At 48.1% G+C, this 17,175-nt stretch overlaps 6 protein-coding genes across 6 annotated transcripts; 2 read left to right on the top strand and 4 right to left on the bottom strand.

The window, feature by feature from the left end:
* Window positions 1–155: 155 nt before the first annotated feature.
* AO090120000276 (uncharacterized protein) lies at window positions 156–1,324 on the bottom strand (the record flags this gene model as incomplete). Its single annotated transcript, XM_023237677.1, has 3 exons — window positions 156–176; window positions 252–328; window positions 697–1,324. The coding sequence occupies 3 exons, from the start codon at window positions 1,322–1,324 to the stop codon at window positions 156–158; spliced, it is 726 nt and encodes a 241-aa protein (XP_023092484.1).
* A 1,608-nt stretch (window positions 1,325–2,932) lies between these two features.
* Window positions 2,933–3,617, bottom strand: AO090120000273 (peptide-methionine-S-sulfoxide reductase; the record flags this gene model as incomplete). Its single annotated transcript, XM_001823954.3, has 3 exons — window positions 2,933–2,966; window positions 3,042–3,360; window positions 3,443–3,617. 3 exons carry the CDS (start codon window positions 3,615–3,617, stop codon window positions 2,933–2,935), a joined length of 528 nt encoding a protein of 175 aa, XP_001824006.3.
* Window positions 3,618–4,853: 1,236 nt separating this feature from the next.
* On the bottom strand, window positions 4,854–7,580 carry AO090120000272 (kinesin family protein; the record flags this gene model as incomplete). Its single annotated transcript, XM_023237676.1, has 3 exons — window positions 4,854–4,936; window positions 5,256–7,318; window positions 7,381–7,580. 3 exons carry the CDS (start codon window positions 7,578–7,580, stop codon window positions 4,854–4,856), a joined length of 2,346 nt encoding a protein of 781 aa, XP_023092483.1.
* A 1,131-nt stretch (window positions 7,581–8,711) lies between these two features.
* Window positions 8,712–9,247, bottom strand: AO090120000271 (uncharacterized protein; the record flags this gene model as incomplete). Its single annotated transcript, XM_023237675.1, is given in 2 exon segments — window positions 8,712–9,185; window positions 9,200–9,247. The coding sequence occupies 2 exon segments, from the start codon at window positions 9,245–9,247 to the stop codon at window positions 8,712–8,714; spliced, it is 522 nt and encodes a 173-aa protein (XP_023092482.1).
* A 1,142-nt stretch (window positions 9,248–10,389) lies between these two features.
* Window positions 10,390–11,069, top strand: AO090120000270 (uncharacterized protein; the record flags this gene model as incomplete). The annotated part of the gene is made up of 2 exons (XM_023237673.1): window positions 10,390–10,846; window positions 10,933–11,069. 2 exons carry the CDS (start codon window positions 10,390–10,392, stop codon window positions 11,067–11,069), a joined length of 594 nt encoding a protein of 197 aa, XP_023092481.1.
* Window positions 11,070–13,149: 2,080 nt separating this feature from the next.
* On the top strand, window positions 13,150–15,983 carry AO090120000268 (cyclic nucleotide-binding domain protein; the record flags this gene model as incomplete). Its single annotated transcript, XM_001823950.3, has 2 exons — window positions 13,150–15,564; window positions 15,639–15,983. 2 exons carry the CDS (start codon window positions 13,150–13,152, stop codon window positions 15,981–15,983), a joined length of 2,760 nt encoding a protein of 919 aa, XP_001824002.1.
* Between the last annotated feature and the right edge of the window lie 1,192 nt (window positions 15,984–17,175).

The following is a 17,175-nucleotide window of genomic DNA, read 5'->3' as shown; positions in this document are numbered from 1 at the left end:
TCCTGCTTTGTATGCCAGTCGGACCACAAGTGGCCAAAACAGAACTCGTCCACAGGAGGCCGTCTCAAAACAACTTGACATTTCCGTACATGCGTACAATCCCACTCGTGCTTCCACTCCACTTCATTTCTTACGGCTCAGATCGTGTGGTGCCTTTACCACGTTGCTCGAATCGCCTGGACAACATTCCATAAAATTCCAACACCCCGCAAACAGTTCACCCTCGTTGATAATCCCTTTGGTTTTCTTACCTTAATTTTTTCTTTCTTTTTGTCTTTTTTCTTTCTTTCTTTCTTTCTTTCTTTCTTTACTTTGGAAATTTTCCGTCCTTTGAATTTTTCTCGCGCGTTTGACTTGATGTGATGTCAATTTAAAGCAGTTGAGATGAAACAGGGGCTCGAAGCACTGCCCATCCGTTCAACGGGAGTCCTGCATCTATCGAATGGGTCTTTTCACGAAATTCTTGGCAATGTTGGGGCGAGCGGTGTCTTTGACCAAAACTAACTCTTTCTCGCATGGGTCCGACGAGTAGGTCACGGAAACCCCACTGTAGACGTTTCGGCCGTCCTTCCATCGGTTGAACACCTCCAAAACCTTGCGAGCAACAGTTGTGCTCGTGAAGACAGCCGTTGCTACCGCCCGATTAGCTGGGGCTTGGTCTATTGGAGACCCATTGTTTTCGTGCTACTAACTCACCGTTACCAGAATTGAAGACCCAGAGGAAATCAATATTCCCTGGTCCAGCCAAAGTACGGATGTCCTGCTTCCACTTCTCTGGCGACATATTGTCGGCAAAGAGCCGCTTTCTCGTAAAGGACAGACGACGACGCTCTCGGATGGGCTGGTTCATCCGACGATGGTCGTCGTTCCAATCAATAATCTCAGCCAATTCAACGCGGTAGCCGCATCCAAAACGCCCGTAGCCAAGCATTTGCTCCATCTCCTGGTTAGACATCAGGAAAGCAAGCGCCTGAGACGCATGCTGGAAGGTCACTCGCGTCCTTCCGTTGGTTTCAAGTCGGATGTCCTGCAATGGACCCTCGTGGATACGGGTAGTAAGATACTGTATGATCTCTTTGGAGGTTTTTCCATAAATACGAAGGACCCCTGCCTTGGCCTCTGGAATCTCTGGAAACATGGGCGCAGAAAGCGTGACATCCGAAATTCCTGACATCCGAGTATCGCCATTCTCGTCATTGTTCGAGGTTTGCTTGGACAGAGAGGCCGGCCCCAAGGGCAACGGAGTCATGAACTGGCCTACCCCTTGAGGCTGGACTGGGAGACTTGAGGTAGAACTAGCGACCTGAGCCCAGCTTCCAGTCATTGGGAGCTGGGCTTCAGACGAGATGTTCTGCAAGGCGCTGGTTTGACAGGTGATACTGTCTTTTTCCTTCTCGACCTCGTTCATGAGAGCCGCCACAGCTTGTTGCTGAATCAGATTGTGATTACCTACAGTGTTCTGGCAGTTTGTAGCCTGCTCCTGTTACTGAGACTAATCTTGTGTCCGGATGTTGATAGAGCAGCTTACCACATCGGCGAATTCGTTAGTGGGAATATGCTCAACAGCTTCGGAGAAGACATTGACAATCATAATGCTCAGTTTGCCAATCTCATTTGCAGCGCCGTGCTGCTCGTGCTTGCGGAACTTGTTCACTCAGTAGTGGCTTCTATAAATTTATCTGTGGTATGAGAGACGCTTACATGGCATGCGATGCGGTTAAGATGGCCCAGGGCCTCAGCCATGGCTGCCTCAACAGAGTAGCCTGCCATCATAACGAGACCCAACCTGATATAACGGAGCCGCTGATACTGACCTCCTCAATGAATAAAACAGTGCCCTGGAAGGCACTCGTGTTTGTGGAAGGGTATCTGAGGGCTCCTTCTTACAAACGTGGTCAGATTCAGTGGTGGATACACGCGGGTACGACAAGGTCGATGGAGTCTCATACCGTTCAAAGCCTCCCTAAGGCTCTGTCTACTGACCTTCAGGTTGAGTACACGTCGAGGGAATACTTGGAGGGATAGTGTAGCAAATTGGCGGGTATAGAAACAAAGGCACTGATGGCGATGAGAAATCCCAAGAAGGCAGTTGCCGCGGGTAGGTGACAGATTGGAAGGATGTTCGTCAAACAGCCTTTCTGCTCAAAATTCTCTGCTGTGTTGTCGCCAGTCCATTAGACTGGTTGAACACCGAGCAAATGCTTCTGACAGACAACACTTCTGTAGATAGCGGTAGGAAGTTCTAACAATCGAAGAAACAGGGAGTGGGTGATGGATGATTGGGGGAAGGAAGAGAGGTGATTACCTTGTGAAAGGATGGGAGAGGAAGAGGTAGAGAGTGATGGCGGAAAGAAAAGCCAGAGAAAGCAGTGTGTCTGCATTGGGACAGAGGAGGGGAGTTGTCACCTGAGTCCATACTTGAATGAGTGAATTGATATCGAAGTAAACAAAGAAGACAACAACAGGCAAGCCACTGCCTGCTATATAACGAACTTTACATATTCCTTGCCCGCTTTAAAGGTAGTCAGAACTATATGTTGTATCCTTTGAAAAATTAGTGACTTGATAATATCTCTCCTTCTATGTACGGTTGTCTTCCTTTACTGTAGGTAGCACTTGTGTTTACTATTTAGCACACTGCCATATTATAGGAGACACGCTCTCCTTCCTACTTAAATATCTGAAGAATTAGGATACCATAAAGTCAAGATTGGCACACCCTGTGAGACATCTGGATAATATTTGAGAGATGTATAATGCACATCTCGGGTCCCGTCAATATACATACCCTATACAAACGAGCTTGTCCTGAGCAAACTGCGCCTTTTTAAAAAGCAGTTATCTTGTAAAACATCCTAGTTCAGCCGGACTATCTCAAGACCATCAAGGTGGACATATGTTCGAAGTTCATATCTCATATCTTCGCCTCCAGTCAGGCAGAAAGAGGCGGGAACGTTCTCACGTAGCTGCACGACACATTAGCTCTTAACTCCCTCTCACAAGATAAAACGGCTTATATTAGAGATCGGTTCATAACATACTGAGCAGGACATTCATAGCCCGTTGGGTTCTTGTTCAGGTAGAGCTGGTGGTACTCCTCCGCATCCCACCATTGGCCAGCACGCACAATGTCAGTGGAGAGAGGCTGTTTGTACCACTCCTTGCTCACCTTCTCCGATACATCCTTGGCGATCTGCTCCTGCTCGTCTCCGTGGGTGAAGATGGCGCTACGGTACTGGGTGCCGACATCAGGTCCCTGGCGGTTCAAAGTGGTGGGGTCGTGCATGCGGTAGAAAAATTCCAGAAGAGACCGGTAGGTAACGATGGAGGGATCAAACGTCACTTGCACCGCTTCGGCATCTACCATATAGCAAAGAAAGAATCATCCTCGATTAGCTTCAGGAACATAGGTTGCAGAGAAGTATACAAATTCAATACTTACGGCCGGTATCTCCGGTGCACACAGCCCGATACGAGGGCGACGCCGTCTCTCCACCGCAATAACCAACCTTCGCATCTAGGAGACCTTTCCCATTGCCGAAGTTCTTGCGAAAGAGGTGCTCGACGCCCCAGAAGCATCCAGCAGCCAGAGTGGCGATTTGCGTGTTGTTGGACATGTTGCGCGATGCAGATTCAGGTGTTAAAGAGAGAAACGGAGCGCTGGTGGAGAACGGACGGAAAATTCGTGAGAATAGTAAGGTCGAACCAATCGCGGGTGCGGCGAAGGCCATTCAACTGATTTTTTACGTGATACTTGAACAGTTAATTTGCTTCGCAAATAAATTTGCCTCGAGGTTTCCGCTGAGGGGTACCGGCAAATTTATTGCGAGGGCAGGAGAATGCGATACAATTAAGTTTAACTTGAACTTGTCAGGCTCAATGTCAGTTGTGCCAGTAACCAGGTAGCTTCTAGCAGCACCAAGCTAGGTAATTAATTAGTCATTGGAACTGGAACGAAATATGTTGAGGAAGAAGAAGACTTCTCTCTATGGTATGCCTTCCTTTACTGTGTATTTGTCAGATTGCGGAGGAGTTTCTGCAGTGGCGTCATTCGGCGCAATGACATAATGACTGCCTACGGAGTAATTAATCTAATTTGAGTCTCTCTACCGAACTCGAGACCGAAAATAGATTAAAGTATAGACAACAGTCTTGGCTTCCTATTGTATAAAAACCCATTCAAACGTCGCATCCGATATTGTATATGTTCCGGAAATATTATATGCAATACACATAGAACAGGAAAAAAAAAAATGAACATCGAATAGAAATTGAAACTCCAGCATGTTTCCAAATCATTTGGTGAAGTTCTCAGCGCAACAGAACGAGGAGGACGGTATAACCCGGATACCGGACCTCATGGTTGGCGTGGACATTATAAGTTAAGAAAAAGCAAATGGTATCTATTCTCCGAAACACCGTTTCCAAGTATTGGTAAAACACCCCCCAAGAATGCAATGCAAAAAAACCCTGAATCAGCAATTGTATTCACCTCCATCCTGCTCCAGAGTTGGAATAGAGGCTCTCGGAGGGCCTTTGGAGGTTGGGGGTTGCCATGGCGCTGAGTCGAATAGCGTCCCTACTAGTGAGACTAATGTCTCGGGGCCGGATTTCCCCTCCAAAAGTAGTCCGTCGTCCGGTATTCTTCATAATGGGAAGAGTCCGAGGTCCCAAAACGCCTGGTTTGGCCTCGTGCTCCTTCTCACCCTTGGCCATTCTCCTTGCCTGCGCGGTGAACATGGTGTTTTCAGGTGAAGAGCTGCCATAAGTTGCAGACCCCGGACTCCGGCGACGATGAACCCGAAGAGAATTGGCAGAAGCGCCAGCACCGAAATGTCCACCAGAGATGCGCCTCATCGCCGAACTGATCCGGATGGCGTCGTCTTTGTTTGCCTTCCAGCTTTCCTTGTTGTCCGATGCGGGACTGCTGGTGTAGCTGCCACTCGAAGTACGAACCGCGATCCTAGAGGGACGGTCAACCGATGCGCGGTTCAGAAAGCTGCTGTTCTCGATGTTGCGGAGGGGAGAATGTTCACCGTCTGAGGCAGGAAGCGAGGTCGAAGGAGGGGGCGCAATTGGTGAGCCGCTAATTTTCTTGGAGAGGAAGCCGGCTTTGAATCGGTTGTTCTTCGGGACATGCAATGTTGGCTCCGGCGGGGCAGGGACTGGTGAAAACCCATACGAAGGACTGATATTACGACTGGGCACTGGGATGCCACGCGGAACGGGTGACGTTCTAGGCATTGGGGGCTCACTGGGACTGCCTTGGGGGCCTTCGGGGAAAAGTTGTGCCCGCGGCTTTTGTGGTGTCTTCTGAAACTCAGCCAAAGAACCGTCTTGCTCGTCATCCTTCCAACGTACGCTTCGTTTTGTTGACTTGGCCTGAGGCTTCTTGGGTGAGAATGTGACGCTCTTCCGGCCACCCCCCAACCTACGGCGTCGGGGCGATCCCTTGCCGGGCGAGGCAGGTGCTGTCGATGCCAAGCTGATAGGTGCAGCGAGAGTCTTGCCAGCAGGTAGTGCTGCAAGACTCACTCTCTTCTTCGGCTTGGGGGACATGGCTTTGGAAGGGCTGAATGGCTGAGCTGCCGGTAAGCTGCCATCTGGTTTCACAAGACTAGATGTTGCAGTAGAGCAGGAGTCAAGCATCTTAGAAAGAATACTCTTGCCCGCCTCAACAGCTTCCTCTTCGCTCATTTGCATGATATCCTCAATTGCAGATATGGCCTCGAATTGAGCCTGAAGCAGTAGCTGTACGGTTTCCGCTTCCCCTGCCTTCTCCTGTTCCGCTACCGCCGAAAAAGCATCACGCTCTGTGTTTGATTTCAGGAGCTCTGCTTCGCGATGAAGGTTGGCAAGGTCACCGTTATCGTTGATTCCAAAGTCGTGGAGTTGACGAACGGCGTGCTCAACGGCCGAGTTAATGCCTCTGTCCCAAGTGCTCCTAGCCAGCCGTTGGTGGTAATGCTGCCTACTACTCTCCAACTCAAGGAGAACACCTTGTGCCGTTTTGCGAATGGCTTGAAGATTCGCTAAGGGCACCTCATTCTCGGAATTCGCACATACGCTGTCAAAAGCAGCAATCCACGAAGACAGTATACCGATCCTGCGGCTAATCTGTCTTGACTTGAGCATGTTTGCAGTCCTTTCCTGCCTCTCAGGCAGTGAGTGCTCATAAGCATTTCGGATACGAGAGATTCCTTCGCGGACAACTGCGTCTTTCTTTTCCGTTTGCTTCTTAAACTTCGCAAAAGCGATTCTCTCGTAGTCTTTCTGTTGAGCTTTAAGTTCGTTAATTAGATTCATTTGTTCGTCGATCTTCACCAGGAAGTCCTTCACGTGACGGTTGACATTGAACACATTCCTCGTAACCTTGGTTTGGATATTCTTCGCTCTGTTGGCATAACGCAAGGTGTTTTGGGTCTCGTCGAAATGCTGGCTGGAGGGGCTAACACAGACAATCATTACTGTCTTGCAATTGCCGCCCAATGAGAACTTCAAGAGCCGAGTGAGCTTCGAATTTCTGTATGGAACATGATTCCGTTTTCGGGGGTCACAGAGAGCGTTAATGCAGCTACCTAACGCGAGGAGCGATTTGTTAATATTCGCACCTTCGAACAATCTCTCGCCTCTGTTCTTCGTTGCACTTGCACGCTCACTACCAGCAAGATCAATGATGCTCAGTGTTGCCATTGTGTGAGGCTCATTGACATCAGCGTTGCGATCCTTTTGGGCAATATTGATTTGAAGAACTGCATGTGACCGTGAAGAGGTGGCGTTGGCCTCTGTTGGGGACATTGTGCGACACTCATTACCCTTCATGATCATATCCATCACCTGCTGCACATTTTGGGGATGGTGGCTTGACAGCCCAGATACTGAAACCGATTTATTTGAGTCTTCCCGCAGCATCAAGCCTCCTTTGCTGCCACCAGGGACAAGGAGGTCACGGATAGTTTCGTTGTAGATTTCTAGGTACGAGAGAGAAATTTCTGTCGCCTTCTCTCCCGATCTTTCGTCGATACGCTCAAACAACTCTTGCATAGTCATAAAGATTATACCAGGCTGCTGGGCCGTTCCGGTAATTGTATGGGTCTTTCCACATCCAGTCGCACCATATGCGAAGACTGTGGCGTTGTAACCATCAAGAACGCTGTCGAGAAGCGTGCGTGTTGTCGCTTCATACACCTCTCCTTGGGAAGCATTCTGGTCAAAGATACGGTCGAAGGCAAAAGTCTGGTCTTTAACGCGTTTGCCGTTGGGGACAACACTTTTCGAGAACTTCTGTACCGGGCTGTCTTCCGGAGGGTCGAAGACTCTGAGAGAACCCAGTCAATTGTTGTTGTCCAAGGAACAGGGAAATACTCGCACTGCACTCACAGGCACCTATCATCGATAACCTTGATAATCGATCGAATTCCCTTCTGGTTGAGCTTTGGTGTTGGTGCTCCAGCCAAAGAGCCATCTCCAAGGAAGAGAGGACCGTCTTCACATTTTGAGATCTGTGCCGCCTCCCTGATTGTGAAAGGCCTCACTCTAACTGCAACGGTGATAGACGAAGCGTCACTTGGAATTGCCATATTGCTGTTTGTCGAAGATGAAAGAGGTGCTACTTCCCTCCAGGCGGAAAGTGAGTCTCAAGTCGAGATTTATCGGCGCGGGGAGGGCAGTTGTCGAAATATCCAGCGACGCCCTACACCGGCGGCGTGTCGAAACAACGATGAGGCGACGAAGAGATAAGAATTGGAGAACGAGCTCATCGACGAAGAATGTTGACTGTGGACCTATTTCCCGACAGCCCCAGAATTTCCCTGTTGAGTTACGCTGAGGTGCTAGTATGAGCTTCAAGCCACTTAAAGTGTTGACACGGGGGCTTGTTGTGTCAACTCGCCGTTGCCCCGGACGACTACTAGTGCGTGCTCATAGCGTGTCTGTGTTTCTTGGCCTTAACCCAGAACTACGGAAAGTTCTGGCTCTTGTCTGCGGTAACCCACTAAAACCACATGACAAGCTTCCTAACACAACGCACTGCTTTAATCCTGATTGGTCCGATGCTACTTAGAGCTATCCCATGCAGTGCCGCTCGATTCTAATCAATTTCATGGTACAACTCTGTTTGATTAAGAATATGTAGTACCCCAGGTCACTTTCTTATCGGCTGGCGCTTGTTACACGGATGATTTTCTTATTTAATCTATTTTTAGTGCTGGTGCTAGTCTTCTGCCATTTTGTTTCTCCTGCGAGGGCCCTCGTCTATACTTAAGTGTTGATTGTTTTCTAGGTGCTTAAAAGTTAACTCCATGTTGACACCCAAGGATCCATTAAATGGCGATTCAACCGTACTCTGGAGTATGTTGTAGCATACCGACATGGCTTCGAAAGACTATTATTTCACATTTATTGGGAAGTAAATAGTAGACGAAACCCTTAGGACGGTATGATCTACCAAGGACTACACACTAGGAAGAAGATGCAGACCGCTATATACTAAGGCTACTGTATATTGACCACAAAATATTCTTTTCACTGCTTGTATACAGGTGATTCTACGGGTACATGTCAAGTCGTCAATGTATATTCTCGGCCACCCGGTGAAAGATCGTGAACGCCGTCTAATAGCACCTCGTCCCAGCCCTGCGCCAAAAACATAGAGTAAAGAAAATCCAATAACAACAAGATACTCATCAACATAGAAAAATGTGTGATCTACTTTAATTTTCCTCCTCTTCATCATCGAGACTAGGAAGAACAACATCCCAACCAGGGTCCTCTAGTTCGAGGTCAATCAGTTCTTCAGCCGTTTCAGTTTCCTCTCCGCGCTTCCGGAACCTGAAAGCAACAGGCTGTCCATTTCTAATCTCAGCCGCTTGTAAGCTCAGAGGGGCTGCAGATCTCCTCCCCGCCCCTCGTTTTGGTGCTTCATCTTCATCGAACTGCGGCGTCTGGAACTCAAGCTTAGTCCAACCCTTTCCGAGGTCATTTCTGTCTACTGCGACACCAAATTCAATATCAGACGAGTCTTCCGGTACCGGATCGCCATTGATTTCTGTTAGACCGCGTGATTGAAGCGCTCGGAGGAGTGTAGCTTGGACGCTTGGGATCGTTGCGGAAGGCGGGAGCATCAGGAGCACGGTCATCTTGTGCTTCTTGAACAGAAGCGTCCAACTTAAAGGATCAGGTTGCGACTATGGCATCATACAAAGTCAGCGAAGTCGTGTTCACCTTTCATGCACAGGTAGCGAGTCATGGTGTCAAGCTTACCATGATGTAATCTTGATTTGGCTGTTGATCGAGAAGTTTATTAGGTCTGCGGAACTCCTTTTTCCCTCAGAGCTTGAGTTGTCTCCTGAGCTTTTTTAGTCTGAAATAAGGTAATCCCAGGCCCGAATTCTGAAGCAAAAGATAAAGGTGCATTGAAAAGACCTCTTTGGTTTCCCGATACGGGTGCCGTTGCCTCTATTGATAACACGTGACCGCCTTTGAATGTTTCTGAACACTGACACACGGATGGTTGGTTTATTGGCCGAGAACAGATTGATAGGCTTCGCATCCAATGGACCTGTACTCTGTAACATAGCTATATATCAATGTTCTAAGATATTGCACGGTACGAGGTATTGAAGCCCTGCTTTTAGGTGATGTGACGGGTTCGGACACAGTAGAGTGTTGGATATGGCAGTGGCTATATTGGAGGGAGAGGAAGAGTTTACGGGGTACTTATTGGGGTTTTCGTAGTTGGCATTGCTTAGAGAAGCTACTAGTAATCCGGAGTAGGCGATATACATGGGTTCCATATCTACTCCATATATTTATTTCCGGGTAGGGTTGAGGGTATGGTGTTGTTACTTTTGAGATTAAATGAGCACAAACTGAGAAAGAAGAGATACGCTTTTCCTTATTTCCGTTTACTATTCCGACTATAATCTACAATATATCTACTTAAGCATCCTCAACAAGCAAATTAATCCGAGCACTCTAAAATGTAAGCAAATTACGTACTTAACTAGAGTGTCCACGTAACTCTCCTCGATTTAAACCGTAATCATACGGCAAATAATCCTACACTAAGCAGTCTTCCTCGAAGACATAGAGTACTCTGAATAAAGACATCACCTAGAATGACCTGGGATATATACTCCGTAATGTTAATCTATAGTTAACTACTAAAGCTAGCCTTAACTAAGCTATAGCCTAGGAATTGAAGCAAAGGACGGCGCTAAGTCGGACCGAAAACGGAACAGGAAAGTCAATACAAGAAAGGTAACTCGGCAATGTTGTCGCAGAGAAACCAGCTTCATTGAAATTTGGATAACGCCTTATCCGCTCTATATTCTACACTACCCCCTATTCACAGTACAGTACAGACTCTTGTTTAAATCATTTATCACCATGGACTCCCACCGATCGTCAGACGCGCATCCTCGAGGCTCAACAACCTTGATGGAGATACTCCACTGGGATAAGCTCTTTGAATCGGATGCACCCCCCAGACTTGGTATTGAAGTCGGAAGACGTCTGCCTTACACTGCCATGTCGGCCTTCTCAGTTGGTATGGTCATCGGGTCGTCTCATGGAAGTAAAAAGTCAGCATATCGCTTCCGTGCCGAAAACGCTCATCGCTTTCCCACGACATCGACCGGATGGTTTCAATACCACAAAACGAAGAACTACACGGCAATTGTTGGGGGAGTAAAAGAGGGAATGAAGATGGGATTAAAACTAGGCTTCGGCGCACTTGCATTCTGTCTATTCGAAGAAACAGTGGATTATGCCCGGCATGACCGGAGGGACTTCCTGTCTACAGTGACAGCTGGTTTATCATTCTCTGGCATCTACAGTTTATTAGGTTCGTTCCTTGTTGATGTTAAAAAACTCATCCAGAAGTAAGTGCTAAATACCGGCTGTGTTTAGCTCGTCACGATGTTTATACAGCTGCTCGCACGACAAAACTGGGGCTGAAGCTGAGTCTGGTGTACGGACTTATGCAGGACGCTCTAGAATCCCTGAAGGGCAATCGACCTGCTTACGTTAATTTCCTTCTGGGAAATCGCCGATCGAAGACGGAATGAGGATTTAACCTATGTGACCAAAGAGTCGTGGTTCCTGTGCCGACATCCTGATTGGTCTAGAGTCGACAGGATCTGATATATATACACACCGACCTGCTCCCCGTCTACTACCGGGCCACCAAACCGTATGGAACCCTGCTGTAAGCGATGGTCCCGAACCGGCAAGGCCTCTGTGTCAAGCGCCGGCTCCTCGCACCTGCCCAACGGAACACTTTCCACTCCTCTCTATACGCACTTAGCTCTCGCCAAGCCAGAGATAGTCACTGCCGCTCCCTGCCATGGGATCTTGCCATGACCGAATCTGTAATGACATTGCGATGAGGCTGTATTCATGCATTGGCTGTCGTAATAGCGATTGAAGGAGAACGGGAAAAGCGGATCTTAAATCCCGGCGTCAATAATGTTTCTAACAGACTTGGCTTACATTGATGCGTGGAAGCTACTAATTGAGGAGAAGCTGTGTGTCAATCACCGCCAATGATAAAAGGTCTTTTGTTGCCTTAGGTATCAGAGATAAGTTGTATGGGCTGTCAGGTGAAGTAGGTGGCCCCTGCGCTGCCCCGCTGTCATATTGGATATTAATCCACAGTAGAGGAAAAAGGTGTCTTTATTTAAGGCAGACGAGCAGTTTTGGGAGTGAGTCCCTTTTGGAATACCTACGGATAGAGGAAGAAGCAAAAAAAAAAAAAAAAAAAAAAAAAAAAAAAAAAAAAAAAATAGATGAATTTAAAACGGGTAGAGAAATGTATAGGAGTAGATAAATCCATCTACCAGGTACCAGTTTTCAGAGGAACCCATAAGAGGCTCCGTAGGTGGTAGGGATCGTACAGGATCCTCCCACTAATCCTTTGTGATGCATGCTTGAAATGCAGCAAGCAAAGCAAGCAAACTGGTGTTCAGTCGATGTCAAGCCAGCATAAGCAAAATGGCCCAATGATCTTGGGGTTCTGTGAGTTGGGTGACGATCTTCAGCATGCATTCATCCTCACTGGCCCCAACCAACAACACCTGTAATTTGTAAATGTACGTACCTCTCCGTGGTAGTTCCCTGTTCCCTACAGCTGAGGTTTTTCGCAGTTCTCTCCTACTTCCCCTTCACCCAATTTCTGGCTCTTATAGTTGGGTACATCAGACTAACTACCTCTATATCTGCAATTGAGAGGGGCACTCTTGTTACATTCTGGTGATTTGTCATGGAACTCCATGCTCTGAATAATAGCGGATCAGTGTCTCTGGTGTTTCAGTGGTGAAGACCCCCACTCGTACCAGCTCAACTTTTGTCGCGTAAATGGATGTGTTCTGGTTTTACTTTTCCCTATCACGACACCTCCCTCCATCTCCGCTGATTGGGGTACACAATTCTGGTTTTCGGGGTTCTTGCTAAGGAAAAGGGAAAAACACCAGTCTTTTATTTTCCTTACTTCCTTCCTTTCTTCTTCTTGGAAACTATCAATATTGGTATAAAATTTCTGGTTCTTTTTGTGGGGGGTGGAAACCTCACTGAACGGCAACACAAGAGCAGGTAAAAAAGAGCGGAGGGAATCCCAATTGATAAGGCGGGCACCACTTGGCTCGAGTTGGTTTAGTTTTTCGCTGGTAGGCGGAAAGTTCAAGTTCGCGGTGGAGCTCAACCGCAGCATCTATTCGGTGATCCCATTCCCCGCTTTCATGAATTAGTATTCGGCGGAAAGCTCTCTGTCTGGTCTGTGGGTTGCTCTCTCTCTAACCATTATGTTCACTTTTAGCTACTTCTTCCAGAATTTCTGTGGACTTTCGGCTCGTGTCCTATTGTCGTCTCAAACTCCCCGGGGTCTCGGATAATTCATTTGGCTCTCTTTAAACCTCCCCTATCGACGAAACGGTTCCGTTCTTTTCCTCCCCGCCCTCCCCGTGGACCGAAGATGCCATTCTGAAGCTCTCCCGTGATCCCACCCCAATTCTCGTCGACGTCATCGGTCCGTGGATTGCTTGCCGGAAAAAAATAATACACTATATGCTACCTCTGGAAACTTCCGAACCTCTCCATCTCTCCATTCCCTATCCTGTTTGACGCTTCTTAGAGGATCGCAACTAGTTCATCATGCGGCGCCATGGCAGGTCCGGCGGAGGCTCGACCAAAGCCCTCGCGCCGGTGTCTGATACAGTCTCGCTAATTCATTCATTCGACTCGGTCATGAATCCCAATCGCCCGGTCCGCCCTTCTCCCTTGGCCTTCTCTAATATTCAAGCTCTTCCATTGGATCTGGTCGACCGATTGCGCTCTTTCCCGTTGTTCCAATCTACCCCGGAATCCTTTTTGAGCGCGGTGGGGCGGCATCTGCGCCCCCAACTCCATCAGGCCAATGATTATATTTTGACGGAAGGGGACGAGGCCAAGGCGATATATTGGCTGGTCCGGGGCGCAGTCTCCGTTACTTCCCGCGATGGCGAGAGTGTATATGTGGATCTTGAGCCAGGCGCTTTCTTTGGTGAAATAGGCGTGCTGATGGATCGTCCGCGGACTGCGACTATTATCGCTCGCTCCAGATGTCTGCTGATCGTCTTAACAAAGGAAGACTTTAGAAATATCCTTCCTCACTTCCCAGATGTGGAGCAAGCCATCCGAGATGAAGCTCAAGAGAGGTTGATGCTCTTGGAGAAGAAGAAGAAGGAGACATCCGCGCCTCCAGTGGATGATATTATATCTCGCAGAGGAAACAAACGTCTGAGAGAAACTTTTTCCAAAGACATGTCTCTTGCGGAGCAAGAGGGCACGGCGTTGAACTGGAAGTCGGTCAACAAGAAACGCAAATCTCCCAGTCCTGGGTTAACTGATGGAGTTTCTTCAAGCGCACTCGCTAACGGACTTGTTAACGTGCGTCTTTTACTCAAAGAATTACCTCTGTTCGCCGGTCTTCCAGGGGACATCCTTCATTTCTTAGGCCTTAACGCCCAACCCCGGTCGTATCCTCCTTTCACCGACATTATCAAGCAGGACTCCCAAGGGCGGGAGATATACTTTATAGTTCGCGGCGAAGTTGAAGTATTGACTGAACGTACACACACAGAGGATGTCTCACACTCCGTGCCGAACACCATTGAACACCCGGGCTTTGAAGTGAAAGCGAGGCTGAAAGCGGGACAGTACTTTGGTGAGGTTGTAAGTCTTTCTCTGGCGCCACGCAGGACTGCAACAGTGCGTACTATCAACGCAGTTGAGTGCCTTATGATTAGCGGTGATGTCCTTGCCGAGTTTTGGGAGAAGTGCCCCCATGATGTTCGGCAGCAGGTGGAGGAAACTGCCAAAGAGCGGCTGCAATCGGCAGCTGATGGCGATGTCGTAATGGCTGAAGCGGACGGTGTTGGACAATTCGTTGGAGATAGCAACTTTAAAGTCAGCGCCTCGCGACGCCGATCGATGCCCCTCCTCACACTCACAGAAACAGAACTCGATGGTCCGCACACCAACAAGGCGGACGACCAGGCCGTTTTACGTCCCTCGGATCCAGATCCATTTCTCAATGTCGGCTTAGACAAGGTCCGGCTGAAAAGTAGACGCGGATCCGTCGCTCCGTTGACACCAGAGGAGGTCTCTGGGGAACAGCAACGGCCGTCACCACCATCTGAACCACGTTCGACAAGCTCGTCATTTCTCACGCTGCCCGAAGCCGCTGTGTCGACTACTCTAAAAACGCAGCGCGAGTCGCACAAAGTGAATCGTGGCGTGCTTCCTGATAATATCTTAGTGAGAATTCTCAACCTTCTAGAACTTCATCATCTTTTTCGAGTACGGGCGGTCTCCCTTCATTGGTCAGAGATCATCAATACATCTACGGATTTGCTGCACGATCTGGACCTAAGCATGTATAATCGACAAATCACCGATGACGTGTTAGTGAAAATCATATGTCCGTTTGTTGGGAATAGACCCCGCTATGTTGATATTAGCAATTGCTTTCACATCACCGATGAGGGATTCAATAAATTGGCTGCTACATGCGGTTCTAACGTCGTTGCGTGGAAGATGAAAAGTGTGTGGGACGTCACTGCATCCGCCATCCTTGACATGGCGAGCACGGCAAATGGATTGCAAGAGGTGGACTTGAGCAACTGCCGGAAAGTCGGGGACACGCTCTTGGCTCGGATTATTGGTTGGGTCATGCCTGGCCAACACAAAGATGAGCCTGTGAAGACGAGTAAAGGGGTTCTTAAGCCCACCATGCAAACCGCGGCTGGTGCTGTCTTCGGCTGCCCCAAGCTGACGAAATTGACGCTGTCATACTGCAAACACGTCACCGACCGGTCAATGCACCATATTGCGTCTCATGCTGCTCATAGAATCGAACAAATGGACTTGACACGTTGCACCTCTATCACAGACCAAGGTTTTCAATATTGGGGGAACGCGCGATTCACCAATCTGCGGAGGCTTTGTTTAGCCGACTGCACGTATTTGACCGACCAAGCTATTGTTTATTTGACCAACGCTGCTAAGCAGCTACAGGAATTGGATCTGGTAAGGCATCGGGCTCCAACTTTCTCTCAAGATTGTCGCAAAGAGATGTAAATATCCACTAACCTTTAGAACAGTCGTTTTGTTGCGCATTATCAGATACAGCAACAGAGGTCCTTGCTCTTCAGTGTTCTCAATTGACTTATTTGAATATGTCTTTCTGTGGCTCTGCAATCTCCGACCCTTCCCTGCGCAGCATTGGTCTTCATCTTTTGCACCTGAAGCGACTATCGGTTCGTGGCTGCGTTCGAGTCACCGGCGCCGGGGTAGAGGCAGTGTCTGACGGCTGTAACCAGCTGGAGTCGTTTGATGTCAGCCAGTGCAAGAACCTCACGCCCTGGCTCGAAGATGGCGGACATTTCAAATATCAGAACAAGATTAGGTTCGAGACAGTGGCTCAAAATGGTAAAGTATTTCGATGACCACCACACAATTCTAGCCCAACCGTTTGGGTTCCACATCGCTTGTTGCTGCGCATATGGCCTTGTCGGCCTGAGTCTCTTTACCACTAGCTGGCTTCTATATCAACTCACATATCCGGAAACTTATTGTTTAATATTTACGTTTTCTTTCGTTATATTCTTCTTTCATGCCGCATTCGCTTGGTTTACCTCGGTGTTCTGTTTCCAGGAGTTGTTTTTCATCCTCAAGGCCTTCAGTTTCTCACCTTATCATGATTGATGACCGTCATGGGTCTCTTGAATTGCGCTGGTGCAGGGCGCATTCGTCTTGCTTCATATCCTCCACCCTTGTGTCCTTGTTCTCGATCGGGATGCTTTTCACGATTTCTGTCGACGTTATATGGGCATGGCAGGAGTTTTACTCTGAAGGGAAGAGCATTTGGCAGCATAAATTGCTCCAAAATCAGCTTGGTTTTACATTGCATGTTGGGTCTGATCAATTTCTGGTTTTTCTTGGAACGTCTCTGTATGTACCTTAGAATCGTCTTCGCCGTTTTCCCGTTTCATTTTCTCTATTGCTTCTGTTCTCTCTTGGCAAAATTGGAGATACTTGCGTATCCGAATAGAACCGCCGCTTATTCACCGCGTCGATCAACTATACGCAACCGAAAACTTTTTAAGGAATCGGAATTTTCCATAGTATTACAATGATGGATCGTTCTACGCTTTGTCAACCAGGTTTTGCCCCTCTCTGCGAAAGACTGCTTTGTACAGCAACAAAGGACCACCAGACCCAACTATTGAATGCGGTAAGAGAGACTTTGGCTCTTTTCACCCTATGGACGACCGAGTCATCCGTTGATGAAATACAGGAATGTACAGTTTCAGATTCTCTTACAATGCCTTTGACCCACACTCTTGCGCATACATTCCACTTCCTACACGAATGACCCATGTCGAACAATGACATTCAAATCTTGCGACTGTGTGAAAGTCATTGAAGTCACTATGATTGCCCTCCGGCGAATGCCCTGTATGGCATTGTACTGTACATTGTATGCTGTTCGTCCTTGTCCCTGGGAATACATCGATAATGACATCTTCACCGAGAAAGCTCTGGACCGAAAACCCCAGAGATCAACATAAATATACGGTGATATCCTGTGTACAGCATCTACTGCCCTTACCTATAGTACCTCCCGTCATCTGTACT

The sequence above is a fragment of the Aspergillus oryzae genome, chromosome 5 (assembly GCF_000184455.2).
Source record: "Aspergillus oryzae RIB40 DNA, chromosome 5".
In the NCBI taxonomy this organism is placed as follows: Eukaryota; Fungi; Ascomycota; class Eurotiomycetes; order Eurotiales; family Aspergillaceae; genus Aspergillus; species Aspergillus oryzae.
This window is presented reverse-complemented; position numbering and strand designations above follow the sequence as displayed.